Source organism: Dicentrarchus labrax, unplaced genomic scaffold, assembly GCF_905237075.1.
Source record: "Dicentrarchus labrax unplaced genomic scaffold, dlabrax2021, whole genome shotgun sequence".
NCBI lineage: Eukaryota > Metazoa > Chordata > Actinopteri > Moronidae > Dicentrarchus > Dicentrarchus labrax.
Window position 1 is genome coordinate 13,376,776 of NW_026136723.1, and position 25,585 is coordinate 13,402,360.

Consider the following 25,585-nt stretch of genomic DNA (forward strand, 5'->3'; position numbering starts at 1 on the left):
GAGAATATAAAACATGCCAATCTTAGCATTTTGAAGTTAGTGTATCTACAAAACGTAAGCATGTGTAGATAAAGTTTTGTCCTGCTCTGGCTCTACAGAATTACCATTTAACAGCATTTTGCAGCGTTCAAGACCAACTTGTGATATCAATTTGGTTGCCTTTGGTTACATACACGCAATGAGAACAACCTTCAAAATACAGATACCAAATACAGTTTAAAAAAAACAAACACAATTTAATTATTTTTTTTTTTATTCAGAGGCATTTGACAAGTGGAGCTGTGTGTGAAGGGGAAGTGAAGGGGCACAAGCATGGTTGCAGAGAGGGGGAGGAGGGAATATCATGCTGAAGTTAGATCACTTTTCCAAAAAAAAAAAAAACTCAGAGACCCAGTCCCTCATATCTGTCTCATACCAAGAGGATGTTCCACATTACACAGCCAAGAAATGCTAACAGAAGAAAATAGCTACCAAATCAGCAAGTGAGTGTAGCATCTGTGAAAGACAAAAAGGGAAAAAAAAAAAAAAAAAAAAGACAGGACTTGTATCTATTTTGAAGTCTTACAAATCAGAAACAAAAAGGCAGGCCCTTTTTTTGAAAAAGAAAACAAAAACAAAACTGTATTTTCTCATTTAACTATTGAATGCAAAATCAAACACGTGATTTGACCTTTTTCACAAAAAACCCAAGCAAAGTTCAAATACATGTAAGCCACACCACCAAAATTAGAAAGCGGAAAGAACTAACCATCGGTTTGAGGATTTCAATTAAGCAAAAAAAATAAAAAAAAATAAAAAAAGTATATAAACACTGGCAAAAGAAAATATTTTTGATCACTTTCGATTATTCTCTCAATTCTAAGTACATGATTTTTAGTTTTCATTCATATCTGGGGAAGCATGGGGAGGCATAAAGGGGGAGGGGCTAAATTCTAACAAATAGAGAATGCCTCTACTTCAAATACGTGTCTAAAGAGGTAGATCAAAACAAACGGGAGGAGGGGAAAGGGGTGGGGAGGGTGGTTTGGCAGGAAGGAGGCAGGGAATCAGGAGGTGTCTGGGATAATTTTAAGTATCACTTGTGCCCCTCAGTTAAAGCGCGGTGTTAGGATGGCGCGCCCATGTAGAAAGAAGTGTTCTGGGGGACTGAGGTATCAGTGCGCGCTGGCGCTCAGTGGGGGCAGGCTGGGGTGCCTAGTGCCACAACAACCCCCCACCCCCTCAGCTGAGGTAGACGGCGTTCTACTGTGGAAGCATGGATACACTCGAGCACTTTTACCACAATCAACATATTTACATTCGGCATGAAGAGAAATCAAATAAATTGTATATTTTAAGTTTTGGATTCCTTTCCTCTTTTCTTACTCCCAGTCAGGGTTCATTCAGTATTTTGTCCCTGTAAGAACAAATTGAAACATCAAGTTACATTTGTGGGTTACAGAGAATGTCTTGTCGTTTAAATTATTTTCCTATAGCGTAAAAAGAAAAATCATTTAAAAATGCGTCTATCAGTGTGACTCCCCCTACCCTCACCATGCAGTGAACGACGTTAACATTGACTTGATGGCCTGGCTACAAGAGCCACTCCGAACTGACAAAGCTTGCTCTATGAAAATAAACCTAGTCGGGCTTGGACCTTGCTATGACACCATCGTCAAGAAGGTGGCAGATGGCCTGGGAACAGACCAGACAAAAAACAGACACTCTGCTGACTCTATGGCAGCTAGAGAGAGGACTGTTACAGTCCACACTGCACTGTCCTGACGACAGCCCTCCAAAGAAGGCAAAAAGGATTTTTTTTGACAAATTAAAGTACCATTACCAATAACAATGTCAATCCCAAAACTAAATGGCATTGCTATAATTATGTACGGTTGGCATTATTTGCGTGTCTTAGTTGTTTTGTACTTTTTTTTTTATGGTGGACCCTCAGGGGAAAAACTGAGGCGATTTTCTCTCGATACTCCTGTCAGCCGCCAGCTGAGGGGGCGCCAACTCTTGCTCCGGGGCTGCTATGTACAAATAGACTTTATGTACAGGGTCATCTTAAGTCACACATACACATGAACAATGCCACCTAAAGCACCAGAGTTGAAGGCAAGGTCAGTTGGCAGCTGACCAAATTTTAAATTTTCTTAAAAAAATAAAAATGTTCAAAGACTATCAGCTTTATAAAGTATACAAAATACCACAAAAGCAAAATAAAAAAAGAAAGGAACATTTTTTCATATATATATATAATCATTTTCTTTTCTCTTCTGAGGTACTAGATCCTGAGGTAGTTAAGTAAAATGCATATTAAATTGGTTTTCCTGGGCAGCAGCAGTTCGGCACCATTTCCCTAAGTGTCAGTCATGGCGCTGCCCTCACCTCTAAATATATATTCATCTATGTATATAGGTCTATCTATAAAATGCATCCAAATTTATAAAATGCCACTATCATTACAAGGGCAGGACACCCAATATAATCCACCCTTTCAGGGGTCCCGTCCTGAAACAAGAATCTTTCCCCTAAACATGGCCCACCCAATCTGAGCCAACCCTCCCCCAAAATAAACCTCTCTGTTGGTCCAACCAGGACCTTGATAGCAATGCCTTTTCCTTTCCACAGAAAACTCATGAGAAAGCTTAGTCAACCAATTAAACACTAAAAAAAAAAAATTTCAACTAAATCTGAAGTCAACCAAAACATTTTGTCAGGTTTGAAGTACCACACCAAGGAGGTGATAGGAGGGGGATCCTTATTTCTTCTTTGTGTTTCTAGTGTAAAAAGATGACCAAAAATAAAAAATAAAAAAAATCTAACACACCCGTGGCAGGGAGGAGGAGAGCGGTCGAGGGGTGTGTACATGTGAGGGCAGGTGACGACGTTGGGAGCCCTCAGAAGTACATTCTCACAGAGATGCAGAGAGGTGAGGTGGGTGGAGGTTTAGGAGGCGTAGGGTCTCTTTATTAGCCACACTTGAAAGCTAATCAAGTAAGACAAGGAGGGGTAGATGTTTGGTTGGGTTCTGATAACCTTTGACCCCTGAGATGAGCATTACAACCCCTTGTTGTCTTGTTCTCCCCACGGACTCTGCTGCATCGGTCCATCTGTCGAGTCTTCTGGCAGATTCGGTCACCATTCCTCCAGGTCCGCTGGATCTTTACTTCCTGCGGGGCAGTGGAGGTTGGGCTCCAGATGTGGGCTTAGGCTGCTGCTGTCTCCTCACCTGGGCCAGGATCTCCTGAATCTTCCTCTGGGCCAGCTAGATGACATGAGAAAATGCAATGATCAGATCACAGCACAAAGTAATCAAATTAAGGAATTCAGAATGACATCCTGAATTCAGAATGACATCCTGAATTCAGAATGACATCCTGAATTGATGCCTTATGGTCAGTCCATGCTCTTCTCAGCACTGTCCAGTATAACAGCTGACACTAAAATGTTGGCCATCATGAAGGTCTTGGGTAAATATTGGTTTATGGCTCACTCTGCATAAGCTCTGCCTTTTAGTCATACAATCGCTCATTAGCCATTTCTAACAGCGAGACCAGGTGGCAAGTACCTTACAGCAAAATGACCTTTATTCAGTTCCACAGAGATTAAGGATTCCTTAGAGGGCTTTTGTCTTCCTGAGGTACAGTACATCTTTATTTCCTTTAAAGAAACCCACCTGGCATGCAAAGAAGTGTCCGCTGATCTTAACTATAACCTGGTCGTTCTCATCGGGCGTCTGGTCCCTGGGCACCACCACTTCTGCACAGGTCAGGTTCTGCAGCTCATTTACCTGCAGCCACAACAAAGAGGACAAAATGAAACAACGTAGAGAGTTGGGGTAAGAACAACACTTTAAAGCTTTGTTTTTAATTCGTTGGAACAAACTTAATGTAAGTGAAGCTTGAAATATTCTGTGTTTTGTTTCTTCAGCTAGCGTAATGATTAATAAATCAGTTTACCGTTTTTCCACCCTTCCCAATGACTCGTCCAGCAGCAAAGGAGGGAACCTTGATGTGAGCCTCCAACTTCACCTCTTCCTTGGGTCCGAAGAAATTCTCTTCCTTTAGTTTGCCAAAGATGCGACACTGAGCCTGCAGCCGGACAAGATGGAGAACCAATTACTCATGCTGCACTTCAGAAACAGGACATTTTTCCAGAATTCTTTTTTTTTTTTTTAAAGACTAAGAAAAACATTTCTGTACTGGCAGTAAAGAGTCATCAACATAATAAAAAAAACTGCAAAAAAAATCCAAGAGCTACCCAACAGCTGTTACCATTAAATCTGACTATGTGCCTCCATTCTTTTATTTCTACCAACAGTGTTTTATGTGTTTATATGGCCGTGAAAAGGTACAACACCTTAAACTGAGCCTCTGGCGGCCCAACGATGATGACCATCCTCTGTTTGGCATCCATTCCTTCTGCAGGGGCAATCTGAAACAGGGCAAACAGCCAGCATTAAAAAAAATAAATAAATAAACCTCAGCAACCTTCACTTATGCTTCCACTTCCTATCACTCAAGTGGCAACAGGTAGACAGCCGGCATCGACACGTTATCATTGAGATTCAGAACTTCACCTCCTGTCCGTCACTCACCTTGATTGAGGCTCCGGCGAAGTGTGACAACTGTTTGATGTGTTGACCCTGTTTTCCAATGATAGCTCCCACTGCAAGCGCTGGGATGAACAGGTGAACTGTCTCCGACTCTGGGTGTCCCTGCTGGGTATAAAACACGTTAGTGCTACTGTGACCAGGAGATCACATGACAGTAAATGCAGACCACTTGCTCAAGTTCAGCCACCAATGCACAAGTGCAGACAGTGGATCCAGCAAAAGCAGTTCAGTTCTTTAAGCTACGTTGGCGCTCATGCCCGCCACTTGAATGCACCAGCTGGTCAGAAGAGACATATTGGTCCTGCAGTAACACAAACGCAGATGCTACGGTCATTATGTCCAGGAGGAATTTTTCTATGTCGACTGATGAAAAGAGCATGCTTTATGTTCTTAACGTCAGAGTTTTTGGTCTGTTTTACTGCTCAATACAGTGTTAAAACTAATATTTTAATTGAATCGCCGTTTCAAAAAGCTACAATCTGATTTTGCCACATGCATCAGTTTAGTAATTCCATCAGGTAGAAAGTGGTATCTGGATTTTCTTTCCATTACACTCCATAATGGAGGAGTGCCTTAGAGAGGACTGTACTTACAGATACCTTGTTGCAAACGCATCACTTTAAAGAGTGCGATATACTTGGGGAGGTGGTTGCATCATCAGAGAGTAGTAGCACTGTTGATTTTGAGGTTTTACTCGCCATACGAAAAACACCCCCCTAAAAAACTGCAAATGCGGCATATTTGGCAGAAATTACACTGTAAAACGAAGCTTATCAAAAATATGACTAGTAGCCAAGCTACTGTTCTACTCCAGGACTTATGTCTCCCCATCCACCAGGTTACCAACTGCACACAGATTAGGCCTAAAAAAGGTCAAAGATCAAGGGGCAGTTGAGAAGAACCCCCCCCCCAATCCCGCAGCGAGCAGCCACAAGCCGTGCAAACCACTTTGGGACGGGTGACTTACAGCAAGGGGCTGGCTGCTCGCCGACAGCATTGAAGCCCAAAATGGCCCCTCACCCCCATAAGGACTGCACTAAAGGAAAAAAGAAATATAAAACTGAGTTGCTAAAGACCAAGTGTCTGCTTTTGTTTGAATTGTAGTTTTCGCTAGCCTGACCCAAGAGTTGCAGCATGTCTAGATTTAAAAAAAAAAAAAAACAGCCAGTCCTGTAATGGTAGTGACCACTGTACTGGATGTGAAAAGGAGACTGTCACTTACTCCAAACGATGAGCATCCACCATGGGCTCCAGGAGGTGGGACACTGGACATGGAAGGACCCATGCCTGGTGCGCCACTGGGGAACAAACCCAAAGCGTTCAGATTCAAGCCTGGAATCAGGTTGGACTGGAGCTGGAAAGAAATAAGAACATTTCTATAACACAATATGTGTCACAGGATGTACACTTTGCTCATCAACAACATTAATCATATTTACTAAGAATCACTCTCAGCTCAGGAAGTGAGAAAAACCAAATGCAAATTATATAGTTTGACATTTTTAAAGTTAATACAAACAGTTGTACCTGAGGTTATAATGTGATGCATATGACTGTTTGCAACTTTATTATACAGAATAGCTAGGTGACTTCTGAACAGCATTTCTTTATCCATATCCCTGGCCAGAAGACATAAAAACACCTCACAATTTTTAAACAGGGAAGGATGGGGGGAGAAAGTAAGTTATACTTATTACACTTATGTGTACAATAGGCCTCTCCTGGTGACACTACAGTGAACATTTTGGACAGCCAGGGGCAGGAAAACCTCCCAGAAGATTTGTATCAAACCTAACATGTAAGTGAAGACAGAAACTAAAAAAAATAAGATAAATTAACCAATCTCAGAACAACTTCTCAAACAGCTTGATTTGTGTTTGTAAACTCAGACATTCAAAATATATCAAAATGCCAGATTCTTTGATACATTTTCTGTGGAATTTCTTATACATTTATTATGTATAAACACACACACACACACACACACACCCCCCAAGTGTAAGCTTTATTTTCCAGGTGCCATCCCCTGCATTGAAAGCAGTAAGCTCACAGTTGAGGAACTGCGGTCACTGAATTTAGTCTGAACACTCGTTTTGGATTCTCAAATATATTTTCTAGACAAATGGAAATCTTTAAGGCTTAAGGCATTAGGAAAAACTTTAACAATATAATCCTGCTGGAAAAGCATTGTTTCTGAAAGGTTTGAGTGTGTGAATTTGTACATGACAACGATTCAGGATATGAAAGTGCTGCTATGGCAGATCACTGTTGGGCATGGTAGCACTTCCTAAAAAATGTTTTTTGGTTTCTTGTTTTCATTTTTTAAGTCACAGTAATTATCTATGGTGAACGTCACTTTTAAAGCAATTGGTCAGTGGAAACTTTCCATAATTTATACTTCCCATTTGAAGGAATTCTTTTTTTCCTCCCCTTGTTGAATAAAAAAATGCTTACATTCATAGCAGCCATGTCACTTTCGTACGATTCCCTGATCTTCTTCATCACTTCTTCCTCTGCTCTTGAGCACGCCTCAATGGAGCCCTTCACTGTGATGGTCCGCTCTGGGTTGTATAGGGTCAAATCCTGGAGACTGGACAATGGAGGGAGGTAAACAAAGAGACATGAGAACAATCGCAATAGAGTATAAATTCTGACACCAAAGCAAATACTACAACATTAAATATGCATGCCATGCTAAGTAGCACTTATTAGGCTGCAAGAAAGAATTCAAAAAGGTCTTACGGTGAAATTGTGATCTTGGTCCCCGTATCCTGCTCAATTTTCTTCAGGTTGCGTCCTTCCTTCCCAATTAATCTTCCTACAAAGTTATTGTGTGCGAGTATCTTCAGTGGAATCTCCTCAGTACTGCACGAGACAGAAATCAACAGTAACTAAACATTCAAGATCAGACCACTACCAATGTCTATTTTGTTCACATGTTGTGAATCGTTAGTATTTAAAAAAAAAAAAAAAAAATTTATATATATATATATATATATATATATATATATATATATATATATATATATATATATATATAAAATATATATATATATATATATTTTTTTTTTTCCCCTGGCCAGTAAAGTTTCCTTCTCCCCCCCCACAGGCATTTATCTTCAACCACAAACTTCTGCCAATTATAAACACGGCTGTGCATCACAACAAATTACTGATAACATTAAGAGGGCTTAGGGAAAACAGCTACATCACTGGAAATCTGATTAGGCCATGGGTGTGTACAGCAAAATGACCACTTCTTCTCTTTCACAAGTTTGTAGGTGGCACATAAAACTGTCAGAACCAAGCTGAACTAGGGCAAATACTCAGATTTCGTTTGGGCACAAACTCACAACTTTGTGTCGACAGCTTCTTTCTGCATGATCTCCATGATGGTTGTACAAGCGTTCGAACAACCTTCAGGGGTGGAGTGAATTGTGATGGGCTTCTCTGCTGCACCTGCATTTTCTTTCCTATGAATGTCGATCCTGGTGTAAAGGCAAGGCAGAATTTATTTGTATAGCACCTTACAGCACTAAGGCAATTCAGAGCGCTTTGCATAAGACAGACATTAATACATGTAAAGAAAATTTAAAAAAAAAAGACAGTTAAAAAGAAGCTTTAATTAAGCTTAACTAGAATATAGACTAAAAAGAATACAGAGTGCAGCTACAGTGCAATGCGAGATATGATTAAATAGTCCCAGATTTAACTTGAGTCAGTTAAATCAGGGCTTTAGACTTTTGAGTCTGAGTAGACCAAGAAAAAAAAACAAAAGCTGCTTCTTCATGTTTAGTTATGACTCTGGGAAAAGTAAGCAGATCTGTCCCAGGTGGTCTTGAAGGGTCTGCACAGTTCATAACACCAGCAGATCAGAAATAAAGTTTGGCCCTGAACCATTCAGGGCTTTAAAAAATTATAAAAAATAGAATTTGACTAGAATCAAGTCAATTCTTTGGATCACATCAGCTCTGTTCTTTGCACTGGTTTCCACTTGCCTGGTCTTTTTTATTATTATTATTATTATTATTATTATTATTATTATTATTATTATTATGCAGCTGTCTGATAGACTTTTTAGCAAGACTTGTGAAAACAGCGCTACAGTAGTCGAGCCTGCTGAAGATAAGAGCATGGACAAGTTTTTCTAAAGTCTGCTAAGCTCCCTTTAGTCCCTTAACTCTTTCTATGTTCTTAGGGCGATAAGAGCCGTGGTCTTTAACGTTAGCAAGTGAAGCTACGCACTGACTTTTAATCAATCTGATTTGTTAAATTATACTACTCAAACATTTTCTTCAACAATGATCTTATGTGCAATTCTTGTATAGGACCATAGACACCCAGTGGTATAGTTATATATAAATCTGTGCGTCATCTGCATAATTATAAGATCTTGTTTTCTAATGTACAGTATCATATAACTGTTTGAAAGGTGCTTTATAAATAAAGTTTATTATCACTGTTATTATCAGTGCTGGTCAGAGCAGGATGATGTTGAACAGATGAGGCCTTAGAATGATAAACTGCAAGGTCAGATGTGTAATTACCAAATCGACAAAATAGTTCTGGTCCTCGAAATAGGATTCAGACCAGTTTAGCCCTGTGCCAGACCCAGTTTTCAAACCTGTCTAGTAATATGTTGTAGCTGACCATGTCGAATGCAGCCCTGAGATCCAATTATCCTAACATGTAAACTTTTCCACCGCCTGTGTTTAATTGGATGTCATTCAAGAAATCAAGAAGAACCGTCTCTGTACTGGGTGTAGTTGGACTCCTGAGTGGAATACATCTAAATAACTGTTTAGGGCCAAGAGGGTGTTAAACTGTTGAAAAACTAAATTTTCAACAATTTTACAAAGTGATGATTGATATGGGCATGTAATTGATCATTAGAGTGTTGTTTAGATTGTTCTTTTTTAAGAGTGGCTCGATAATAGCATTTTTCAGAGCACGAGTACAGAGTAGAGAAGTGTTGACTATTTGCAGAAAATCTAATGCCATGCAGTTAAAAACCATTTGAGGCAAGACCACAATTGGAAGATTTAAAAGGTTGCACAATTTCCTCTGAAGTTACATGGTTGATAGGTTCAAATTGTATCATGCCAAGTGAACTGGTTTTACATGGATGCACCCTATACCTGATATGGGGAGACAGAGGTAGTATCACTTTCTGAAATTTGTCAGTGAAGCAGGAGACAAATTCTTTGTATGTTTTAGAGCATAAAAGTTCAGGGGCTACTGACACAGGAGGGGTTTTCAGCCTGTCAAAAGTAGCAAAGGCAGCACAAGTTTCATCATTTTTTTGTCAGTTATGTCACAGAAGCAGTGCCTTGCATTTCTCAGGTCCACATTATAACTGCAAAGTCTTACTTCATAGATTTGTTTTTCACCTCAGCTCAATTTTTCTGAATTTTATCAGCGTTGCATTTGTCCATAGTACTTTATTGATGAAAGCTGATTTAAAAATCTGCTTATTTTAATGCTAGAAGTTGAAGGAACAGAAAAAGGACAGGACACAGGTTACCGGCAGTGTTCAGTACAATTTCGGACCTCTGTGTACGTACTTTGAGTGGGTCTGTTTGGTGATGTTGCGGATAGTGGCACCCTCCTTGCCGATAATTGCCCCTACAAACTGTGTGGGAACCAGCATGCGTAGTGGGATGTCTGACTGCACTTTGGGCCGGGCACCCAAACCTGGAGAGCCAGATCGAGGAGGTCCACGGGCGTTAAAGCCTCTTCTGCCTCCCGCTGAAGGACCCTCTGGTGCAGCTGTTTCATCTGGGATATAGGACACTTTCAAGGCATAGTTCTCCATCATAGATCCATTCAGCTTCTCCATTGCCCTGGGGAGCATAAAGAGAAGTCAGTCTCTAAAACTCTTGATTGCCCTGAGTGGGTTTGATTTAAAAGCAGAGAAAGGCTTGGAGTGAAATGCTCTGAGTAGATCAACTGCCAAACAAATTTCTGTTGAGGCACACAACGTTTCACATCTGATTTCTGTACCATCTACTTATCAATGGAAGAATCCAAGGAGGGGGAACATTGAAACATAATCAAGAGGTTTTGTTACAAATTGATATGGTTTATGTCTCAAATAATGGGCATAAGGGACGAGGAAGAAAGACCTCCTTTACAAGCCCAACATCCTGAAGGGCAGTGGTCACTCACCACTTCTCGTGAGCTACGGAAAATTCCCTCTGACCTCAAGACAGCATTCACACCTAATACACATCTGCCCTGTCAGTCCCAAGGATTTATTTTTGTAGTGAAACAATCAATTATGCCTGGAGACTTCTACAACCACTCGTGCAGAGCGCAACACTGCAGTATTATTCATGTCCACCAGGGGGCACCAGATGGCTAATTTAACCCCCCCCTCCTCCCTCTCCAACACACACAGACTCCCACCCCCTCCTCTCCGTAATCATTGCATGTCAAATTAAACTAGACTGGGTTTTGGAAGGAGGAAATCAGGTGCACTGTAAGACCACTAGACAGAGGAAGTTAATGTAATTTCCAATACAGAATGTTGGGTAAAGTGTAAACCTTCAACACATCCACGTCAAAGACGAGATAGATGAGCTGGAGATAAATGATGTTAATAGAACGTGTGTGTGCATGTGTGTATACTCACAGCCTGGCCTGGTCCTTGGCTGCATATCGAACATTGACTACTGCAGTCTCTGTGTCAGTGTTTACTGTGGGGGAGCAGACAGCAGAGTCAAATCACACACAGTGACACAATTCACCACCATGGGCTACTTTTACTTCAACAATTATAAATAAACTACTTTGTAAAGTTTGCAATGATGTACTTTTATTTTGCATAATAAAAGACGAATAAAAAAAGATTGTAGGGTTGTAATATAAAAGGTGACACTAACTGAATGCAGTATAAGGGTGCATGTTGGGGCAAGGTGATGGAATTATGTTTCAAACAAAATGCGACAAAGCTTAAACAAGTGTGTATTTACCTTGTTCACAGCTCTCTACTGCACCATATTGAGCAAGCATACCATCCAAAACCTGGGAGAAAGAAAGAAAAGCCATGATTACTCAGACGTTGGAGGTTTTGACCAGAACCTGTTAGTGAGCAGGAGCTATCTATGGGAACCAGCTCAGCTTGCTGCAAGGACACATTACATTAATTCTGAACCCCAGAGTTCAATGTCTCTCAAATTATGACACCCCCCCCTTAGGGCACTTGCATGGAGCTCCAGGTACTGAATGTATTTTATAACATTCAACACAAAAAGTCTTTATTTCAAAAGTACGTATTCATTCACTGTAAAATAATTAGAAAATAAAGGTGAGATTTACAAACAGCCCACTATTCATCTAACATACATGGATTTAAAAAAATAAAAATCTTAAGCTATCCAAAAATAATCCATAAAGCTATAGCTGCTTTAAATTGTTAGTTTTATTAATATGTTGGCAAAATTAAATACATTTTCAAATGCCAGTATGCTAAATCATACAAAAAGGCAAATAGCAAATTGTTGCTTTATTAGAAAATGCATCCAAAACAAAGTAACACTACGCTGGCCACCTGCCCAAATCTGGAGACCACAGGATTTCAATTCATAGATGTGATCAAATGTGGGCGAGAGGGGGAGCGAGGGTTCTAAGCTAAGCTAAGACATCCGACCATGCTCAGTCTAACACAAGGCCACACCCCCAAGAGCTCAACCCCACTTTCTAGCCAACAAGAATGAGTCCCTGCCCCCCCCACTCCACCAACCCACCAACCAAGCAACCTCCCGCCCCCCTGCCATCTCCACTCCCTCATCATTGGCTGCTCCAGCTCTGATATGAGTTCCCTGAAGCCAAGAGTTGCTGGCTACTGGCTGGATGAGCTGCCTGTCCATCTACAAAGCCTGGCCAATGGGAATCCAGGCCATTCAGGAAAGGGTGGGGTACATTCCAGCAGGAAGCAGTGGCTGGGGGAGGGGTGCGAGTTCATGCTACACATTCTGTGAATCGGCACACATGGAAGGGAAGGGGAAACAGCCTAGGCCCACCCACCCACTACAGCTTATGAACACGCCACTACTCTCACCACTATTCTCTCGCTGTAGGGCTATACACCCTATGACCCATTGTCTTATCTACCTGATAAGATACATACAAGGCCTTTGCATCAAAAGATCCCTTTCTATTCTGTTCCTCCATTCTTCTAACCCCTCCCCCCTCCGGCAGAGAGAGAAACCTTCATGTCACCTTATGAGAAAGCAAACAGCTCACTCGCTACATGCTAGGAACATGGCTGGATCTGGAGCTGCAGTTGAGGGACATGCGTAGGCAAAGCGAGCCCACCATTACAAAACACTGAGTCCGTCCGTAGCCATTTGATCACCGTGAGTGAATCAGGCTGAAATCTAAAGCCATGTATTAAACTTTACAATCTTACAATTTGGAAAATGCTTAATTGTGCAATATAACAAAACAATTCTGATTAGGCTTAGTCTTTATGGAGCAGAAAATTTAATTCAACACTACAAGCACATGCTATAACAGCTTAACCTCTGCAATGGGGGAAAACAAAAAAAAAGTCACGTAAAGCTGTGCTTACTGGCACATGGGAATCCGCATGGAAGTTAAAAGTAGGATCTTGAGTTTGACAAATGATCTCTGAATAAAAGCTTTAGTGAAATTTGTCACACAACTTTAAAGTGTTGAAATTAAAGTACAGACAAATGTACGTGTGCCTAGCAGATCAGTATGTAATCAAAGCAGAATGTGGAGCCAACAATGAATACCAGAGAGTTTTAAATTAAATGCTTATCACATGCAGGGAAAGAAAGACATGCACGGACACACCACACACACACACGACTGTTGCTCAACACTTTTTTCACTAATCAGGCAGTGGCCATGACCATGTTACAGCTCACCATTTCTATTGATATTTATCATTTTTACATGACATCTTTTTGCCCTTTAACCCCATAGGGAAAACAAAAAAGGTTGCTTATATTTGAGATTTATATAAAAAAAAAAAAACCCTGAGCATCAGTTTTACTGCTTCAACTTTATATCCTATGTAGAAACCTAACCTTAAACATCTAAAGAACTTGTCCATGTTTCACTTATACAACCAAGGACAGTTTTGCATGATCAATTCTAACAAGGTTTTGTGAATAATTTGTCACAGAAAGAGTGTGTGTGTGTGTGTGTGTGTGTGTGTGTGTGTGTGTGTGTGTGTAATATCAAAAGGTTCACTTGCAGGTTTAACACAAGATCTAAAGTCAAATAATTCATGCAGTTTAAAAGTCACGTGTGTTGGAATAGTTGTGTGTACAACCCTTATTCTGAAGAAGATTTACAGCAAGGCATGAATTTGTATTTTGAATTTCTTCTTATAGTAAACATAATTGTAATCTGAAATTAAGTTTGTCAAATGTGTTATTTTTATTACAAATTAACCACTAAATGCTATATAATACGTTTCTCGGACACCACAAACTATATCCTTAAATTAAGATACAGTTTAATCTTACACATTTAAAACCTAATAGATTCATAGATTGTGTTTCACGCATGGCCACTGTATTGGATTGCATTAAATTGTACAGGTGCAGATTTTATTTTCTCAACCCACTGCATGTCAAGGAAACACTGACATATCACTTAAGTCCTGAACAACTAAATTGACATTCTAAAAATAAATATCCCATTAACCATATAAGGATATAAGATTTGCACACTCGAGTTGGCTAGGGGGCCACATAAAAGCCCTGCCACATGAATGTTTTACAAGCCTTCAGACAATACACTTAGTTTATTTTTATTTCATTTACACATTAGTTTTTTTTTTGCAAGAAAACGTGACGTGAAAAGGCATTCACTTTCAATCCAGCACATGTGATCAGTGTTGAAAGACACCATGACAGAACAATTAACTCATTTCCCATTTCTCCACATCAGCTCCTGTGTAGCCCAGGAATCAATTCAAACCAAACAAAGCTTTTTTCAATTGCTTTAAAAACATGCCTAGTAGGTAGCTGACCCATGTAGCAATATAATGCTGAAAAAATATCATGCAACTGCTTAAAAGTTCTTGTGTGACCCAGCCACATCACCTGGAAATCCGACTTTTGTGAAAGACTGAATCTTAAAGTCTTTAAAATGTCTTTAAGTTTTACAAATTCAACATTACAATCTTCATTATCACAATTCCAGTGGTACTTGCAATCATTTTGCTCCACCAATCACAGTTCCACCCACTGGTTGGTGCATTACACTAGCTTGAGCTGTGGCCTTGTTCAAACTAATCATCAAGCGCTTGCTCAATTGAAACCCCCCCCAAAAAAATAAAATAAAAATGGAGGCAAGGTGACTCCAGAGGCCACTATATGGGAGCCCAGTTAGGCTGCCCGATGGTGCCCCACCCTGGAAGCAGTTAGCAGCCTGTTAGCACTCACCTCCCACTGCATATGAGGGGGGATGTTCCTGATCTGTAGCTTACAGCTCCTGGAGAGAGAACAAGGAAGGAAGAGGGTGGGGGATGGATAAAGGAGGAGGGAGATAACAGAAATTGATGAAGGTAGATGGGAAGAGAGATGGAGAGAAGGGGGAGAAAGACAGTTAGTAGCTGACAATATCAAGGGCACAATGATACAAAAGGCAAAACAGACTAACAAAATAAAATAAAATATAAGCAGGTCTTTATTCCCTCCGCCATCTAGTGAGACAGACCAGGGTGGAGAAGCTGTGGATATGACTGTAGACTTCTGCTTTAATTCCATTCCCAACCCAGCAGGTGTATGGAGATACCCTGGATAAACATGGGAGGAAGTGATGGAGTAAAAGTGGGCAACAAGGGGGTGATTTGGAAAACAGCACTGGGTGGCCTAAATTAAGTTGAGGGTGCTTAAAATTAAAATTAAGCCAAAACACACCACGCCCTTTGTCCCAAATCATCAATTGTGTCACAGAGTGCGAAGAACAGAGTGGAAGAGAAACAGGACAAGTGAAGCGGCAGAAAGGAGTAGTAAGAGAGCGGAGGAAAAAAAAACAAGATACGCTATATCAGAATGTCTTGTCTATACTCTTTTGAGTCAAGCATGTGCCCTGTAGCATTGCATCATGAGGATTCAACTACTACAAGACTCAGCCCACTCTTTTCAACCAAAATAGACACTTATCCAGGAGCATCCAGCTGTTGTATTAAAAGGGGGGGGGGGGGGTGCAGGTGCCAGACAGAAACCAAAGGGAATCTCCGCTAGCAGCGTCACACTAAATGGGAAGAACCAAAATTGCATGCTTGTTCGTAAAGAACAGAAGCAAGTGAAGACTAGCAGTTACAATGGTGCTGCTGTGCTCCGTCACTAGAAACAACCAGGACAGACATCCCCGATTCATCCTTAAAGCTTGAAGGTTCGCCAATTTAGTTACAGTTTGTGTACAGCAGTACGAGTATACTGGCTATGTGTGGAGGTCATGTAGACAATGGAACTTGTGGATCAATGAGTCACAGAGTTTCACAAGTGTCCGCCTGCATGTGGATGTTTTATAAAAATGTGAGAAGAGTGCAGGCCACTCCAAAGTCCCCTGCCTGTTGACACGCACAAACCTAAAGGAACAAAATGTACATATGGCTGGGAGCTGAAGCATGAACACTCAGACAGCGTGGAAACAAACCCTGACCTCGACCCATTTCCACACTAGCCTTACACTCACTCTGCACATACCTGATACATGTGCAGCTAATTGTTTTATATAGTTTGTAAAAAATATATTCTGACGTCTGTAAAAACTTTACCCTAAAAAGTGTACCCACACACACACACACACACACACACCTCTCTCGTTCTTTTCCTCAAGCTTCACTGAGCTGTTAAATAACGTCTAAAATGCAGCTCATCTACTTGCTCCACTGCTAATGGCTGTTTTGTAATCTGCTGTGTAGAAGATAACACCTTACAACATGCAGCATTTATATACACTCTTTACACCATGAACTCAAATTTAAGGGGAAAAAGTGTGCAACAAAATATTTATTTTTTTTTATTTTTTTTTTTTTTTTTTTTAAATAGCACACAAGCACATCTACGTAGTAAAACATACTGCACATGTGCAATAAGGGCCACAGTAGTTTAAATTCCTCAGCTTTCCCACTACAACCATAATCAAGCCAACAGCAGTACAACAACATACTTAATTTGAGACATTGGGAAACTACTTAATTCTAAATGGGCAAATTTTAAAGAAAATTCCCAAATAACTTCCAAGAGGAATTCCAGCCCTTTCCGGCCCACTGTGCCATTCCTGGCTGATCCGGCCCCCCTCTCCCCTCACATTCTGTATGCTCTGCATTGCGGTGGGAAGGCCAAGCGAAATGTGCAAATGCACCAAGCACTTCCAGTCGGATTAACCTATAGCTCCACACACAGAAGAAGTCAGCCAGGGTATGGGATGGTGGGGGTTGGGGGGGGAGTGGTATACATTCCCTAGCCCCAGCCTTTGATTTTGGGAGGGGGGGAGGTGTGTGTGAGTGGGGTGTGGCGTATGGGGGGGAACTAGGGGACTAGCCCTGTTTCAGGCAAGGGTAACAAGGGCCCTCTCTGCCCTGTGGGGGTGGGGCCCTGTTGCCATGGACACGACCAAGTCCACTGACAGGAACATGTAGAGCAGGGTTAAAAGTGGGAGGGGGAGGGAAGGGCCAGGAGTGACTGGTTTGCTTGTCATGTGATGGCCAGGAGGAGGCCGGGCTCCTTATCTACTTTTAAAATGGACAAATATTCTACATGTTCTTTCGCCGCTCAACTCAGACCTATGGGCTTGCACCGTGGAGACACAAGTGGGTGTACAGACACTTATAGATGCAAGCATACACATGCATCTATAAAAAAATTAAAATAAAAAAAACCAGGATTTGCAAGTTAGCACCATGAGACTGGACCACACCTGTATTCATCTCCATTTCTTAATTGTTCACCCTGAAGCACTCTATGCCAACACCATCAGGGACAGTGTGGGACACACGAGCCTATCTACAGCCATTGACTATTCAGTATGCAGAGGTTCTGAATGACTGAACTCTACGCAGTCTGGTTTCCGCTGCCCTCTCACAGGCCTTATATGCACACTGTGCACCCAATAAATGACATTCAGCACTTGCGTTTGGATAGATTGGGTTTGGAATTCCTTCAGAGAATTCCAATGAGTTGAATATCAACAGTTAGAAATGACTCAACTTCTACAAAGACTATTATACATTCATGTCTACCTCCCCACCACACAGAAAATATGTTACATATGTTTACATACACACACACACAAAAACACAATAAGATTCTGATTTGAGCCTAGGAGGAGGGAGAGTTAAGGAACCATTGCCTGCAGTCTGGGTAAAACAAGGGGCCACATTCATAATTCTCTGGCACCCCAAGTCTCCGTCCCAAATCCCCGCTTTTGCAGGTGGGGCCCCACAGTGACCCCATGACCCAGAATTCTTGTAATAAGAGCCAGGAGCCATTTCTACTAACAGCACTGATACGATCTACACTATTGTCTGAATTTATAGAAGTTCTTTTAATGCTTTGGTTTAAAAAAATAAAATAACAAAAACACGAAGACAAAGGCAAGGAGGCTGAAACTTGACACCATTCACTGAGAACATTTGCTACGCTACATATGTCGTAAAATAAGTCAAAGTTATACCCTCTCGTTCTCTCACGCGCACACACACACAGTTGGGACCACCTTTCCTATAGCCATGCCATTTTTTCTCTCTCTCTCTCTCTCTCTCTCTCTAATATGTGACTAAGCAGCTCTGTGCATGTGGGGATGGGCATGCTACGTTTAATGTGTTTAATATTTTCAACAAGAGGAGCATAGCCTGACCCCGGAAGTCAATTCAGAGTGTACACAATAACGACACCGCTGCAACTCAGTTTGCCTTATAATTAAAGGGTGAAATTGAATATTTTGAATGAAAAAAAAAAAAAAAAAAAAAAAAAAGCCAAAACAGCTCAATTAGTAACTTTGCAAAAACTACAATTTATGCAGCCCCATTTGCACTAACAAGCAATTCACGCTGGGTCAAAAGAGAAAATATGAAAGCTATTTTAAACAGTTACGTCAATTGTGGAAAATAAGGCTGTTTTACTAAAATGTAAATACACCTGTAAGATTCTGATTAATACCTGATTTCCTATTGTACAATTTACATGCTTTGAGAATAAAAAAATATAAGAGTGTAAGACATCATCAAGGAAGTGTGGGTGTCATCTTTAAATGCCAGGGAAAAAAAAAAGCCAAGAACAAAACATTTTCAGAGTGAAAAAAAAAAGTGATGTAAATACCCATAAGGTGGCTGAAAGGTCCAGTAACTATGTGAAAAATACAATGTACCTGTGCACATTTTGTTTTCAATTAAGTGAATTATGTTGTGTTGTGTTGTACACAATACATTTTCAGGAGTCACAATTGAACTCAATGTTTTGATAATGCACTGGAGATAATTTTAGTGGGCTACTGGCCACAACTGTGACAAATTCAGAGGAATGTACTTCAAAATATTTGATTACATGATGTATTTTGGCCAATGCGAAACACCACACTCCATAGCACGTCTCCACACAATGTTTTATCGTTATGAGCCCCAAACTGCAGCCACCCCACCTTGATCTGTGTCTGCTACAGCACTTCCCCTTCCTGACGGGGTTCAAAGGTTAAGCCATGGTGATTGGCCGAGCCCCCAGTTGATATTTGCAGGTTGGAATGCAAAGAGGGGCCCCCAGTGTACAAGTGTGTGTTGTGTGGCTGTACTCAGAATACTGTTCCCATTGACTACTGCTATGTTCCATGTTGTAAAGGGAGGGCACGTTTTTTACTTTTTTGAAGTGTGGCTGAAACTCGACTCTGTTTGCTGCCATAGCCAACACAGCAGGCTGCACCAAGAGACAGAGCAACGTCACCAGTTTTTCGTGATCTGGGAAAAAATTGGAGGAAGGTCTGAGGATATTGAAGCAACATTCCCACATAGCTCACCTGGATTATTTATCCAAGCTACAATTTTAGACCACCAGCCTACCAGCTGCAGGGGAACGCTTGTATGACCTTCAGCTGGAAAATACATTTCACGTCAAGATGTCAAAAAAAAAATTCCACGCTTGATCCACATTCACGTCTAAGCACTTTCTAAAAATCAATTCACGCCACGTACAATAGTTTTAAAATGCCTACGTTTCACCTCGACTTTTATTTAAAAATGTGGGTTGTTACTTTGCGTAGAAAACAGCACATCATTCAATCAAACTTTGAAGAGACCAAACCATGCATATTACGTGTAATGCCTCATAGAAACCCTTACAACAATTACCAAGCAAGAGCCATTTTAAAATTCAATTCAAGAAAAAAAAAAAAAAAGGATTAATTATGACCGAAATGCGTCACCACCAAAAAATAACGCACACACTGCAAGAAAAGCCCCAGTATTTTACGTCCTCAGCACATGTCACGTAGACCCTTACAGAAAATATTTATGGTACACTTTATGGAAATCATCCACTGAAACACGACAGCCCAGTATGGCTACGGGGGTCGAACTCTAAAACTAAGGTTTTCCGTGACTTGGGCCCCAAACCTCCCATTCTACTCGCGTTTGGGAGTCCATCTCATGCAACAGCAGCACAATGTGCAGAGGAGGGCGGAAGCGCAGGGCAGGCAGGGAGAATGACGGGCAGATCCTTCTCAAATGGACGACTCCACAAGGCCTGCACGCCTCAAATCCAGCCTGCACTCACTCTTTTTGCACACATTTCAGCCAGAGCACACACACACACACCATGGCTTTGACTAATCGCCCTGAGGTTGGAGCTCACATAATATCATGTACTGTACGTACACAAAAAAAAAAAAAAATACTAGTGGAAAATACAAGGCATGTGCTGGTTAAACCCGAATGCACGACGGTTTTTTAAGGAGCACCCCACAGTCATGGCGAGAGGAGGGAGTACACCACCATACGCCCCTTTCATTTGACCCCAGAGCATTCAGGAGAAAAAAAATAGACACCTAATTTACATAGTATGCTCATTTAACCAAAATGAAAATAGTCAAACCACTGAATTAATACTCAACAGTAAAATAAACGCATATTCCCGGCAGATATCACTTGCTAAAATAAAATAAAAAGGGCTTCTTGTAGAAGACAGCTAGAGGAATTAAAAAAAAAAGGAGCTCCCACGAGTTGAACCAAGCACTATATTATAAAACTCGACCTACCTTTGACGTTTAGGGACCGAGTGCTCCACTTCGAGAACTTTCCCATGAAGTTCAACTTTACCTAAAAAAAAAAATAAAAAAAATACGTAACTATTAATTTCATTTATCCTTTGACCTCCTGAAACAGGCCCCCCCTTTCTTGCTTTTGGACGTGTGTTCAGAGTTTACTGCTCATTTTATACAGTGGACTGAAATCTAAACAGGCATTATGTAGCCTACACATGGCATCGCCCTGGATATTTTTCCAGCATATAGTGTGACATTAGCTACACAAAATGCTTAAAGTGTGCGAGCCACTAATAGCACGAGGACACAAATGAGCCAGACGTGAGCACAATTCGTAAAAAATTACACGAGTTTAGCTACATTGTTACGTGTCCGGCGTGAGCAGGGCTAACTTGTATTTAATAACAAACCAGGAGACGAAGTGAATAATGTACTAAAGCAAATGGTCGTGTGGTTGTTAGTTGGCCTACATTTGACCAACACAATTAAACCACCTGGTGTGTCAGCATGGACGAAATGGCTTCACAATGTAGCGAGTTGTTGCCAGTGGAGAAGGCCTACAGTTTGAAACCTGGATAAGAGTGCAAGTTCAAATTGAAACTGTTTTTTAAAAAAAAGCAAGCAACACACTAAGGCCTCTGCTCCTTATCGTGCCAAAGTGGTCTGTGTGATAGAGCCCACAATAAGGTTCACTTCACGGCGTCCACAGCCCCGGCTGCCTATGCGCCCCACTACCCTGAACGCTACACAACCTGCTTTAGGAAAGCCTCAGTGTTTTCACATCCCTCTGGTTGTGTTTACTCGACCGTTTTATCAAGCTACACTTAGTGATATTACAAGAGCAGTATTTCACTCAAACCCTGGGCATCTATTTGCCTGAGCCCACGGTGTCAAAAGGCCAAGTAAAGGTTGTGTGAGAGAAAGAAATGCTTGGATACACCCCCACCCTACCGGGCTCAAGTAAAGGCAACCTTCACACAATTGCAGCAGTTGGTGCGCCTTTCCAAATACCACTTTTTTTGCCCCAGAATTTCTCACCTGAAAGAACATCGATGGCCTTCATCGCAGCCTTCTCGTCCGGGCAATCCACAAACGCATAGCCAGTTTTGACAAGAAATGGACCACTGTGCGGAATCTTCCACTGCTCAAAGATAGTTTCGAAGTCCTCCTCGCTCGCCTCAGCGCTCACGTTGCCAATGTATAGCTTATTCATGTTCTGCGCCGAAAAGGGACAATCTTTACGCTGAGGGAGAGATAGTTATTTGCGCTCACGGATGTGCAGTGTTTGGAGTAGCCTAAATCGCCTTTACTACTACGGAGTGGCTGTGGCGTGCTTCCCGGTCGTTCAAGCCACAGATAGATTTAACGTTAAACTGGCAGCCTCACAGTGCGTTTGCTCTCCCTCGCCCCTCTGTCTCTATCGCGCAATAAATAAATGCTCAATTATTAATCTCGTGTCTCCAAACGATGGCGGGCTGGGTGAAAAGGAGGAGAAACTACTTTGTGTCTTCCTCCAAACCCCTTGGCAAAGAGACAGAGAATGTCACACACGGTAAGGCTGGCGCCCGCCTCTAAGTCTAGAGCCTAGAATAAGAAGAAGAAGAAGAAGAAGGGGGAGAAAAAAATCCTCTGCTATTCCGGCTTTTTTGAATGAGCCACGTGTTCAAACTACAAATCAGCCCACACGTGAGGAATCCCAATTGCTCAATTAAGTGTTTGGGATTGGGGAAAATTGCACGGGAATCTGGGGTGGGGACAGCAGAGGGGAGTGGAGAAAAAAGGAGGGGAAGAGTGGATTGGCGTTGGGAAAAAAAAAACTGGCGAGCTATGTGCGTAAAGGGATTCCGTGAGAACCCAGTGTATCTTTACTAGAATCACATTCGTGTGCCTTTCTCTGCAAAGCCTCGATTCTCATTGGCCGGCTGCGTAATAGTAAAAACGGCAGTGCGCTCGCGCACGCCCATAGCAGGGAGACGCTGATATTGCGGGGGCTTGTGCGCACGGCTGTGCTAAGTGCGCTGTACTGATGACACAGTAGGAGGAAAAGGGGGAGGGGCCATTCATAAATGATGTTGAACTATATTGTTAAATTGCATACTGGACACATTTAACTTGAAGAATCTTGACTAGGGAGGGCCCAGAGCAGCCCATTGGGCCCTCGTGCAATATGGGAATGACACGTACTACTATCCGCATGACGGCATCCATCTTCTCCAACTAGAGTGGTGCCATGCCCTTGCTGATCCACAATTCAAAGTCCAACAGCAGGCCCGACTCGTCCGTGGACTCACAAATTGACAATGAGGGGGTATTTGGGGGAGGAGAGAGTCGCCACGCCACTTGTTTTTACCAACTTTCAGACCGTTTGGCACACTGGGAAAAGCCTTGGCCATGTGGAGCGAATGCACATGGCGAATCCTCTCTGCTATACCTCCGGCATGGACTTGCATGTATTCAAAGAGGGAGGGGTCTCCTACACTAAAGTGCCCCTAGCGTCCTATGTAACGCACAGCTCAGTTCAATCACGTGTGGAATACATGTCTAAAATATTACACAACGGTCAATAAGAAGATTTGTAAATCATAGGCGAAGGCCGATAGTTTAGGTTGTGGGTCACTCTGCAGAGAATGGTCGTGTTTACAGGACCGACGGGTGGTTGAATCTATACCTGTTGATGGCACAAAGGTCGCTATACCACTGTCAGCAGAGCTTGTTTGAGTTTTTCAACAAGGATCCTAAAGTCAAAATGTACACACAGTGTCATTAGATCAGATCTGACAGTTGATTTGTGAAACTAATACATACATTAATACATTTTACACTATCTATCTATCTATTATATTAGACTGCAATAGTTTAGTGTCACAAACAGTAACACTTAAACATCCACTTACTTCCATTGTGGATTATATTTTTACAGTTTAAAGCGCACGCCATTTTTAACGTAGCCTACATATCAGCATGCATTGTCGCTGTCAGTATAAATCCTACACGCTGTATATACTGTATACAGACATGTTTACATGCATTTGCATATGAACTAGAGTCAGTGGTAGTACAGTTCCTTGTAGACTATTTGGCTAATGAAGCTAATTCTAATTTTGAATTCTTTACACAATTTGTATTGTTTACAATTTACAAAAACCCTTGATTTGTATAAAGACATGTTATTTTATATTGTGATCATTTGTGCTTTATATATGTATATGTATAGAACATTTTAATTTTCATTGTGTAGGCTACATAATAGCCATGTCTACTATTTGTTTAGCTTTGCTGTCCATGTTCTTAGCTGCTACATATATTTCTGTGTAAGTACATTGAGAGCAATGGAAAAACCGGAGTCAAATTCCTTGCGTGCATATGCACTCGGCCAATAAGGCTGATTCTGATTAGTTTTAGATATGTGTACTTAAAAAACTAACTTGGTGTACCTCTTTATACTTTGCATAGTCATAATATTCAAAGTTCAACTTAAATCTCAACTTCCTGAGACAATCCTGAGGATTCAGGCTACACACATGTTTACATTATGCTCAATACACAGCACATTTGATAGTATAATTTGAGGTATGAGATATGTGCCAGACAGTTTTACCTGGATCATGTGGGCATACATAAGGGCATCATTTAATTCCTTTAATTATGTTATATGAGTTGTTCAATATGATTTATGTGTGAAAAAATGTAAAACTAAAATTGAATTAACAATGTAATAGTTACAATGTAAAGTTACATAATAGCATTACCTTAACTTTCAATGTCCCTGTAACTGTCTGTTTTTCATTGAACTTATATCATTTGTCATTTAGCCTTTAAACATTTGAATGTTCTAAAGTTGGTCAAACTGTATTTCACCAGGGGAAAAAGTGTTGGAAAAGTTTAGGTGGGTGTAACCTCCACTGCAGCCCTGCAATTGCCAGTGCAAAGAGCCATGCTTTGAGCTGAAATGATAGCACTGTGTTCCTGCAGTGTTTGCTAATGAATAGGCCTAGGTGTGCATGCTCATGTATAGCAGATTACAAAGGGAGTGTTGGTTTAGTGGGCCCTTCAGCCACTGGCTCAGACTGGGGCCATGGCTGTCTCAGTGGGTTTACTCCTCTGCTGCTGAGCAAACACACAAAGCTCTCTGATTGGTCGGGAGCGCCGTCCAATCAGGGCACCGCAGAGCCGCTCCGTACTACTGCTGCTGGCTCGGCCTCAACGCGCTCATTCATTGGCTCCTCGGCTCGACTATTCTATATGAATCAGCGCGCCAATTATGCATTTCTCCCCATGTTTCCTCTGCTGGGCTTTGTCATAAGCTATAAAGATGTAACGAAACACGAGGCTGTGGCCAGATCCGCGGCACTTTTTCACGACTGTTCTCAACTTTTCAGGAACTTTAGGCTGTGTTTACATTCATGGAGCACTCATTTAAACAGGTTAAATGAAAAGAGAATAAAAGAGAGCGTTTAAAATTCGCTTTTAGTGAACGTCCTGCTAACTTTTAATCGTCTTATAATTTGTTTCAAGTTTCAACTCCCCAAAAGTTTCTTAATAACTTTCCCCTGAGTGGTTAGATGCATATATTCCTTCTGTATGGACCAATATAAGGGATTTATTAAACCTGGGCGCTTTTCGCTGGCCTAGTTAGGCTCATACAATTTTTTATAACCTAGTTTATTTGGCTTTAATGATTTCCACTGCAAATGAAATAACGAAACGCACACGCAGGAACTCAGTGTGAATGTGCCCTGCCTG

The 25,585-nt window shown here is 41.3% G+C and overlaps 1 protein-coding gene across 9 annotated transcripts; it reads right to left on the minus strand.

Annotated features, from left to right (window-relative positions):
- Positions 1–235: 235 nt before the first annotated feature.
- igf2bp3 (insulin-like growth factor 2 mRNA binding protein 3) lies at positions 236–22,693 on the minus strand. Of its 9 annotated transcripts, none has more exons than XM_051390231.1 (16): positions 21,881–22,693; positions 20,837–20,897; positions 15,028–15,076; positions 11,575–11,626; positions 11,235–11,298; positions 10,165–10,443; positions 7,954–8,088; positions 7,343–7,465; positions 7,055–7,190; positions 5,823–5,954; positions 5,568–5,636; positions 4,565–4,702; positions 4,345–4,419; positions 3,945–4,076; positions 3,662–3,775; positions 236–3,250 (listed from the first exon to the last, which is right to left on the minus strand). In XM_051390231.1, the coding sequence occupies exons 1-16, from the start codon at positions 22,053–22,055 to the stop codon at positions 3,149–3,151; spliced, it is 1,836 nt and encodes a 611-aa protein (XP_051246191.1). In that variant the 5' UTR covers positions 22,056–22,693; the 3' UTR covers positions 236–3,148. The 9 variants fall into 9 exon arrangements, with proteins under 9 accessions (XP_051246191.1, XP_051246190.1, XP_051246193.1 ...); XM_051390230.1 differs by having other exon boundaries at positions 4,565–4,705; XM_051390233.1 differs by having other exon boundaries at positions 4,583–4,702; positions 21,881–22,691.
- Positions 22,694–25,585: the final 2,892 nt, after the last annotated feature.

What these genes read in the sequence shown, in the direction of transcription:
- igf2bp3 (XM_051390230.1), bottom strand. Translation starts at nt 22,055, where the DNA reads ATGAATAAGCTATACATTGGCAACGTGAGCGCTGAGGCGAGCGAGGAG. An exon ending in ACCAAACAGACCCACTCAAA is followed by an intron (nt 8,089 to 10,164) that starts GTACGTACACAG and finishes CCTTTACACCAG; the next exon opens with GATCGACATTCATAGGAAAG. An exon ending in GTGGATGCTCATCGTTTGGA is followed by an intron (nt 5,637 to 5,822) that starts GTAAGTGACAGT and finishes TTTTTCCTTTAG; the next exon opens with TGCAGTCCTTATGGGGGTGA.